Source organism: Microtus ochrogaster, chromosome 1, assembly GCF_000317375.1.
Source record: "Microtus ochrogaster isolate Prairie Vole_2 chromosome 1, MicOch1.0, whole genome shotgun sequence".
Taxonomy (NCBI): domain Eukaryota; kingdom Metazoa; phylum Chordata; class Mammalia; order Rodentia; family Cricetidae; genus Microtus; species Microtus ochrogaster.
This window is the reverse complement of record NC_022009.1, coordinates 72,350,701-72,359,957: the sequence shown is the minus strand read 5'-3', so window position 1 is coordinate 72,359,957 and position 9,257 is coordinate 72,350,701. Positions and strand designations below refer to the sequence as shown.

Sequence of the window (9,257 nt, the reverse complement as noted above, 5' to 3'; positions counted from 1 at the left end):
TCTGCCTGCCTCTGTCTCCCAAGTGCTGTAGTTAAAAGCATGAGCCACCATGCCCAGCTTTTTGCTGTATATTTTAATAATAATTAAAGACATAGAGGCAACAAATTTGAGAGCGGGAAGGGTGTGGGTCGGGTCTGCATAGGAAGGGTTGGTGGGGGAGGAATAATGTAATTATAGTTTAATTCGAAGAGTATTTGTAAAGTTAAAAAAGAAGTCATGCATGCACATGTGTGTGGCATATGTGAATGATGTATATATGTTGTAAGTGCAGACCTGTGAACCTATGTGCACACATGCAGAGGCTACATGGCCTCCTATATTACTCCCCACCATATGCCTTTGCAGCAGGATTTCTCGCTGAAACTGGAGAGGGCTGGGTAGCCAGGATGCCCTGGTGAACCTTGTACCTGTACCCTTTCTAACAGTGGTAGAGGTCGTGATATATAGCTACACCTGGGATTTTCCTTGGGTGCTGGAGATCCGAATCTAGGTCCTCACGCTGCGTGGCAAACATTCTCACCCGCTGAGCCATTTCCACCTCCTCTCCTCATTTCGTGTTGTCTTACTTTACACTATCTGAGCCCGGGACATTCACAAGGTGACATAGTCTATTCCCACATTTTACAAGGATGGCCTTGCTTTACTTGTGGAAAAAGAAGTATAATACAAAGTCACATTGTGATTCAGTCTTTGCATTCTGCCCACCCGTGGGGAAGAGAGTAGAGTCCTTTGGCCTTCCTTTCTAGTACACCAATCAGCAGGGACAGACAAAGAGCAGCCTGGGACGAAGGAGACATCAGAGGCATCTGTGTTTCTGGCATTCTAATAGTGCTCAGAATCTGGGCTTTATACCATCTTCTGAAGAAGAGAGTGCACAAGGGCAATGTGTCCGAAATACCTTTGCTGCTGATCAAATATATGGCTCTTCAAAACAGGCTGTTTCCCGGAGAAAGAAATCTGCTGTGTTATAAATTCTGAATATAGTTAACATAGAAATCAAACTGTCTGGATTAACTGCTGGAATAAGAGAAAACTTATTTCATCTTGCCCCGTTGTCAGCTGTTAGCCATCCCTTAAAATGCAGTGTGACCATTACCTTGCCAATGTGCAGTTTGCTTTTGAAGTCTGATGCCCACCAGGAAGGTGAATTAAGGTGGTGAGAGTGCCCACTTTGTGGGTGTACATAAATGGATAGCTCAGTGCCCGACACATGGGCAGGGCTGAGGATCACCCGCGGGATCAAGGACAAGAGAAGATGCGCATGCCTGAACTTCAAACAGCCACTGGAGGATGGCACAGCAAGAAGCAGAAGATTAGGAAATAATCCAATGAGTCAGGGCCTTTGGCCTTGGTGTTCAAGGAAAACTCTTAAGATAAACTTTATTGCATGCTCACCTTGAGAATAAGTCATTTTATTCCATAAATAATCTATGCCACTTACTGAAAATGAAATTATCATTACCATACAGACTTTGCAGTTTCAATACAGAAGTAGTCAGGACCCAGAGAGTTGTCCATAGTTCCTAGTATACCCTTCATCTGAAAGTCTATAAACCAAAATGACCTCCAAACCTAAAAGTTTCTGGGCACAGACATGTGAAATATTCCAGTCTGATTTCACGATGGGCTTTAGAGAAAAACAGGGGTAAGCTAAGAGTTGCTTAGGATCTGTAAGGGAAAAAGATTCACCCAGTCATTTCCTCTGTGGAAAAACTTTGTTCCATGTTCAGAGCTATTAAGACTATTATCTACATTCAGGCTCTGTGCATAAGCTGTGTATGAAGCATAAATAAATTTTGCATTCAGACTTGAGTCTCCTCTCAAAAGTTATATCATTATGTTATGCAAATACTTAGAAATAGAAAACTGGAGTCTCAAATACCAAGTATCCAAATAGGTCAGCAGCAATCACTATAAAAGGTGAAGTCATAAACACAGAGTGGGAGCCATTGGGAAAGTTTCACATTTTACTAAGAGTAATGAAGCAAGCAAGATAACAAAGCCAGACTTGGGACCTCAAATTAATAAGAAATAGAATTCCCATTACCTAAAGGAGTGCTCTATTTGGAGCTGACTGTATTTCTTTAAAAGGAAAGTCTCTTCTCAGGAGCTAAAATTCAAGCATACATATGTTATCAGGAGTATAATGTTCTAGCATCATCTCCGTGTAAAACAGATATAGAGAAAAATAAAAGCTATGATGCCAGAAGTATATTCAACTCATGTGAACTTGATACTTCACCTCCAGGGATCCCACTCATGACCATATCACCTTGCAGCAGCTATGAATGGTTTCATCCATCTGTGCAGGTTGCTAGGTAGTTTGGAGAATCAGAAAACTGAAAGATGGATTTAATTTTGAAGAGATTGAATCTTGGTACATGAGAGGATAAAAAGACTAGGAATGGGATTGGGAATGTTGCCCTAGGTCAACCATCTTCAGCTACCTAGAGATAAGGAGACAGCTATGAAAGAATGAGGAGCTGCCAGCAGGTCCCCATTCACATCTTTGAGGGAATGCAGCTTTGCTTCCATTTCGTGAAGGCCTTCAACCAGCCACAAAGATGTCCTCACTTCTTTCTCAGACCATGAACTAGCAGGAGGAGGCCTAAATGCCTGTCCTCCTTTGGAGCCAAGGAAATACCATTTTAAAGCAGAGAATTTTGAATATGTCAAAGAAAAAAATTTCATTTCTTTGTAACTGACCTTCCCCCATGGGAAAAAGAAGCATAGAATTACACCTGGCCTGCACAGTTGACAAACGCAGGGGGAGGATGACATGGAGCTGTTGATATCTAGGTGATAACCTTATATTGGAGGGGTACTAAAGAAAGTGTTATTCAGAGGACAGATATATTCTCTGTGACATTGATAAAATCACTTTAAACCACTGGATCTCAGTTTTTCCAAGGACAGCACTGGAACACACTCAGAATCTTTGAAAGGCCATGACAACACCATCTTTCCTGTGTTTTTAACTGTTCTAAAATTCTGACTCGAGCCCTTAACCCCCAAAAACCAGTAAACAATTCAAAGTCAGATGATTTTAAAGGTCTTTGATGAATTTCTGGCTCTTGGGACAGAAAGTAGATAATCATTTTCAGTGTATACACAAGAAGTGGCAAGGAAGACGTTTAAAAGTATCCACAACCTCTAGTCTATCTCTCCTATCCAGTTGCCTTTTAAAATCCAGGAATGTTCTGGCTAAAAAGTTTTCAACAGTTCCTACAGAGCAGTAGTCACACTTAAGCCACGTAACATTCTCTAAGAAAGATGCCATTAGGGCTGTGAAAGCCATTGCTGGACTCTTATCCCCACTCCTGACAAGTGCCCTGACCCTTCCCTAGCTAGTTCATAACCCTGATTCTTATTCTTTTCTGCAGAGATAATAAATTGTATTTCCAAAGGCTGCATTCATGCCAAGTAAGATAACATATGTACCTCATCTTACTTGGCATGAATGCAGCCTTTGGAAATACAATTTATTATCTCTACAGAAAAGATGATTGGGTGGTCCTTGGACTTCCCACAGGTCAGGGAACCCTGATTGCCCTTTGGGCTGACGAGGGAGGGGGGACTTGGTTGGGGGAGGGGGAGGGAAATGGGAGGCAGTGGCAGGGAAGAGACAGAAATCTTTAATAAATAAATAAATTAAAAAAAAACATATGTAGAGAGATTGTTGGAGGGTAGCATACCAATAACGATAATAGTTTCCTTTAAAAAAAAATCACAAACTTCCCCATTTCAAAGTAAAACGAACATTTGCATCTACAACTTGTAACCTGAATAGAAGGTGATAAGCAAAGATTTTTTTCTCAAAAAAAAATTTTTGAGAAATTATGTGGAGTTTAATCTGCTGAAGATGGAACAGATTCACAAAAGTAAGAGGGTCAACTAGAGTCATCCAAGAAACACCATTTTTAAGTTTCAGAATTGTGTGAGTGAAGGAAAGGAAAATAATAAGAGCACTAATTCATTAGGCTGTGTTGGCACAACTGTTATCAAGGACAGACAACTGTTTGAACAAGAAAAATTGCATTCATTAGGGACACATATGCTGCCAGCAAATTACGGCATGCTCAATACAAACTTTCTCTTTCTCCCAAGGAAAGTGGGAGCAGTCGATATTTAACAGAGTAAATTATTTAGTTCCTTAGTCAAGAAATAATTCGACAATAAACTAAGCCTCAGGAATTATGGCTGCTCAGAATGATAGAACTGAAATCCTCTAGTCTATTAGGAGATGTTATTCCTGGGAAAACTAAGGGAAAATAAAAGAAAAACTAAATAAATAAGAATAATACCTTGAGTCACAGGAGGCAGAATTAGTTCTGGTGACTGATCTCATTAGCTTATTTTTTTTCTGACTAGAGGAAAGCAATCGAGTTTTGTCCACCATATACACCAACTGATTAGCATTAGAAATATGAGGATCCCATCTCAGTGCTGCATCTTTGGGGTTCACAAGGTAACAGAAAATAGGGCCAATGACCAATAGACACAGCTGGGTTTGACCTGTGAGGAACGTGAGTATATTCCAGGTGAACGAAGAACATATGAAAGATGTCTCCCACGATGTCGGGTCTCCTTCTGGACTCTCCATTCTCAGTGTGGATACAGAGAAGCAATGCGTGGGGAGGCCTCTCACAGAGCCACAGGAGAGAGCCAGCCAGCAAGCTAATGGACATACCAACCTCAACAAAGAAAATGGCTTACAGCAGAAACCAATCTGATGTTAGGTCAGAAGAGAAAATCCCATCTGATGAAGAATGAGTAAAGGCTTGGTTTCCTGGACAATTGACTGTGCATTGAAAAATAGCTGCAAGTGCTCCAAAAACTATTGTTTGCCTATTTAACGAATTGGCTAAGGATGAGATTTTAATGCAGGTTTAATTTGAAGATTTCCAAGCAGCAAAGGCATAGCAGGGAACAATACCCCATTCTAATACTTCCCTTCTACACTCATCTTTCAGAGTCATGCAGTATGACATTACCATGTATTATATTATATATAATTATATATTGTTTATATTTATATATTATATATAATTATATATTGTGTGCATATATATAATATGATTCATCATCCCACATATTTTAGAACTAAACAGGGGAGTTAGAGTATAGGACTCCCTTGATGCATAAGACAGACCTCCTAAGGTCCCTAAAATATAAATAGCCACAGAGGAAATAATGAAGCAGACAGTGTATTCTCAATACAACGTCTCATGGAGAAATAGCACAGTATGAGTAGATCAACTGTTAGCACAGAGCAATACATTCTGCCCCATAGTCATATGAAAGATAAATAGAATCCAAGGGGATGATGCATCATCTCTAATGGGATCGTCTCAGTATTTGATGATGGCAAAGTTGGTACATTTAGAAATATTTTTCTCGATCAGTAGAAAGACCAAGGTTCTAAAATATGTCCCCAACTTCAAGTGATCAAAAAGCTTTCATTTTTGTCAGCATGGCTTTCCTAAAAGGCCTTGCCACTGGAAACATAGATGTGGGCACCCTTAAATGTTTCCAGCATCAATGTTTGCCCCTTAAGCCTGGCTTACAATACTAACTCACCTCTGGATGCTATTCCTGAAAGAACAAGAAAAGCTTTTGATAGAAAGTGTTACAGTCTGAATATGAAATGCCCTCAACAGGTTTATGTTGGGGGCAGTGATTTTGGAGGTTGCAGAACCTTTTGAACAAGGGGCTTACACTTAGAGGGTGTGTAAGTGTGAAGGCTACAGACTCTCTCCACTTCCCAAAAAGTTACTTTGTAAGCACCCTGTGCCGCAGACCCAGCTGCTCTAGCCTCCCTGTGAATGCATTTCCCACCATGAGTGGACTTCATTTTCCTCTGAACTGTGAGCCAACACAAATCCTGGCTCCCATCAGATGTTTCTTGCCAAGTATCCTATCACAGTGATCTTATAAAATTAATACAATAAGTACTGTATTAGGAGGAATTTGAAGAAACTTAGGAAGGAAAATGGGAGGAACCCAGAAGAGTGTTTTGCAACAAACCTATAGCAAAGGCAGCAAAGAGATCAAACTGAGGATTTCTAATAAAGAGACAGACTTGTTCTCATAGTACAAACGGTTCTAGTTATGCTGACAATTTTTTATAACAAGACAGGCTCTCGTGGAAGAATGGAAGCCTGCCTTTGCCTCCAGATGTACATATATATATATATACACACACACACACAACACATGCCTTAATATCAACTAGTTCTGAGCATTTTGATGCTTTTGTTTGTTCTGAATTATGTTGCTCAACGCCCAGCTTCTTATGTGAAAATGAGTGTCGGGAAATAGGATGGCTGTAATAGTGCAAGTGCCCACTTACCTCCCATAATTTTGGATTGGCAGTTAATAAACTCTGGCTTCCTGTCTGTGAGGTACCTCTGGCAGGTATGGTGGAGGATCTGGAAGAAGGTGCACTTTTCCGAAGCTGTGCTAGCAACCCACTGGTCAAAGGCATTTTCAAACAACAAGTCAAACTCTGCAGAATCCTGGAAAAGACAGTGAAGTAACTGGTGATCGCAATTCACACAAACTTCCACTTGGAGCTCTGGCCTTTCAAAAGAGGCACAAAAGCTAAAATAAAAACTCAAAAAAAAAAAAAAGATGGACCGTAACATTTATCTTTACCATGATCCAAATTCGTGGAGAGTCTGCAAGTGTTTGTCAAGCAAATAAATCCAAATATTTTTATATTTAGAGATGTGTCTAGGAGGCTAGCCCTGCAGTGGTCAAGACTCGTGTGTCAGAAAGCTGACTGTAGTATCTGCCCAATTACTAGAAAAAAACATTCCTTTAAGTTTTCCACATTGTTCTTTTTTGTTGTTGTTAATTTCTGTATGCAAAGGGTGGGAAGGAATTCCCCTGTTCCTTCAGTACTTCACTGATGTTTGGGGACAGTGAAGCCTGAGCACCAAAGAAAATAGGTTCTTTGAATACATGCTCACATCATGACACATTTCTGTTGAAATCTTAATGCATTATTTTAAAATGTCATTAATTTATTGGCATTAAGAGGCAAATGAAATGTTGACACACCTGGGGTTCATACCTAGGGACATGATTCTTTAAGCTCTTCCCTATGTTAAGAAACATGCTGGAGACAGCAGTGTCCTATGGGCCATCTCTTGGGTTTCCCTATCAAACATGGAAAATGTATATTTTTCCCCTAAGACAGGAGCATAGACTGGAGAGTTTTGGTCACATAACTGAAAGAGAGAAATAGCCTCATTAGAAAGGCTCTAGCTACTATTCCCCCTGCTGTGCTCAAGCAGAGTTATCGTGTGAAGAGAACTCCTTTGCCTAGCATTGAGAACTTCACTCACCCGGTTAGGATCGATGCCATTAACCTGGCGAAGCTGCTCGAGCATCCACTGGGATCTTCGGACGAAGGATGTGGAGCCCTCAAACTGTTTGACCTTTGTGATGGATGCCTGTGTGGGTTTCTTGTTTGTCACTGTTAAACAAAGAGGAAAAAAAAGATTAGTGGGCAGGCAATTTGGCTGATTTCCTCAATCAGTGTTATTTTTACATGACATCGAATGTGCACACGCATGGAGAGAAGATGGGAGCTGCCTTTAGGGAGAAGTGCATGCAAGAGAAAATAAAGTTATAACCTCCCCCCGCCTCACAGCAGTTTATAATGCGATTGTTGCTTCATTTGTGTCTTCATCCAATTGAACTGAAAATATCTTAACTGAATTACACCAAGTAATTTAATGGAGGCTACAAGTGCACAATTCCAGCTCTCAGGGAAAGAGGTATGCAGGGCAGGCAGGCCTCAGATAGGACTCATTAGGAAAGCTGAATTTTAAGTGCGGGAAAGGTTACCGATTCCTTGGGGGTAGTTACCAGGCCTATTTCCGGTTTTGTAGTTCACTGTAAATACTGGAGCTTCCGTGATAGACTTGACTTTATAGCATGACCCAGTTTGTATCTAGTTTACCTCTGATTAAGACTGTCTGGCTAGGATTCTGGGCATAGCTCCAACATGAATTCTTTTAGTCCCTAAACCTGAGGACCAGGACAATCTTTCCCCCCTAAGTAGTTTTTAATCTTCTGTTCTGCAGGCAGATGGGCAGCATCACCTCTCAGGCAAAGTCAAGCACAGGTACTTGTAAACAGGCACTCCAAAACATTCCTGCATTTGATTACGCGGATAATTTAGGGCTCAAGGATGGTGGAGGAGGTCATTACAGATCGTGACAAGGCTTTCCAACGAACCACTATGTCATGTCTGTGGAAGTCAGGGAAGTCACGCGAAATCATGAGACATCACGAAGGAGCCAGGCAGGGATAGTGCCAAAAACCACTGGCGCAATGCATTTCATCCCAGTTGCTGCCTTAAGGAAGAATGTGCATCTGGGGAATATTGTACCTGTGTTTCTAATAACTATGCAGACACTTAGCAGGTGGCATAGAGTTTCGAGGGATGAGCAAGAGAAAACACCTGCTCCAATAGTTGCTGAGAAGAAGCCTCTGTAGGTCTGCAGTGATAGCTTAGCAGTTAGGAGCATTTGTTGCTCTTGCAGAAGACATGAGTTGGGTTCCAAGCACCCACGCTGGAAGGCTGTAACTTCAGCTCCATGTACGCATGCACACAAACACATATTTTCAAATAAAGCCTCTATGGTTCATGTATCCTGCAGCTCATTACTGAAGTAGTCGAGAGCCTAAGAGAGAAGTCAACGAGGTGACTTTGCCTTCAGCTGTGGTGAGTCTCCAGGTCCAGCATGGAATTTGTCCTTATGGCTTTACTACAGTCTCCTTTTGCTCCTAAACTGAATTTAGCAAATGATTTTAGACATCAAATAATGTTTGGGCTTGTTGCTTATTAGTTTAGTTATATTTGGATAAAATGTTCGAACATTTCACACCAGTTCCCTTTCTTCTGTGGTTAGGAAGTCATCATTCCTTCACAGTATACCCCCCTTACAAGATACCAATGGCCTCTCAGCCTCTAGCCCAGGGGTTCTCAACCTTTTGGTTATGACCCTTTGAGGGGAGAGGGTGAACAACCCTTTCATAGGGGTCCCCTCAACATTGGAAAACACAGATATTTATATTACAGTTTGTAATACTAGCAAACTTACAATTATGAAGTAGCAATGAAAATTTTATAGTTGGAGCTCACTGCAACATGAGGAACTGTGTTAAATGACCACAGCACCAGGAAGGTTGAGAACCACTGCTCTAGACTATTGCAAACTTTGGGAATCACCATTTTTACA

General features: G+C 41.0%; 1 protein-coding gene across 1 annotated transcript in view; it reads right to left on the bottom strand.

Moving 5' to 3' along the window:
* Positions 1 to 9,257, bottom strand: part of Stxbp6 (syntaxin binding protein 6) — a 215,166-nt gene that overhangs the window by 41,184 nt on the left and 164,725 nt on the right. Inside the window, exons 3-4 of the mRNA XM_005343814.2 lie at positions 7,353 to 7,483; positions 6,353 to 6,518 (exon numbers count right to left, since the gene is read on the bottom strand). Coding sequence (XP_005343871.1) covers positions 6,353 to 6,518; positions 7,353 to 7,483 — 297 coding nt within the window. The remainder of the gene's footprint in view (positions 1 to 6,352; positions 6,519 to 7,352; positions 7,484 to 9,257) is intronic.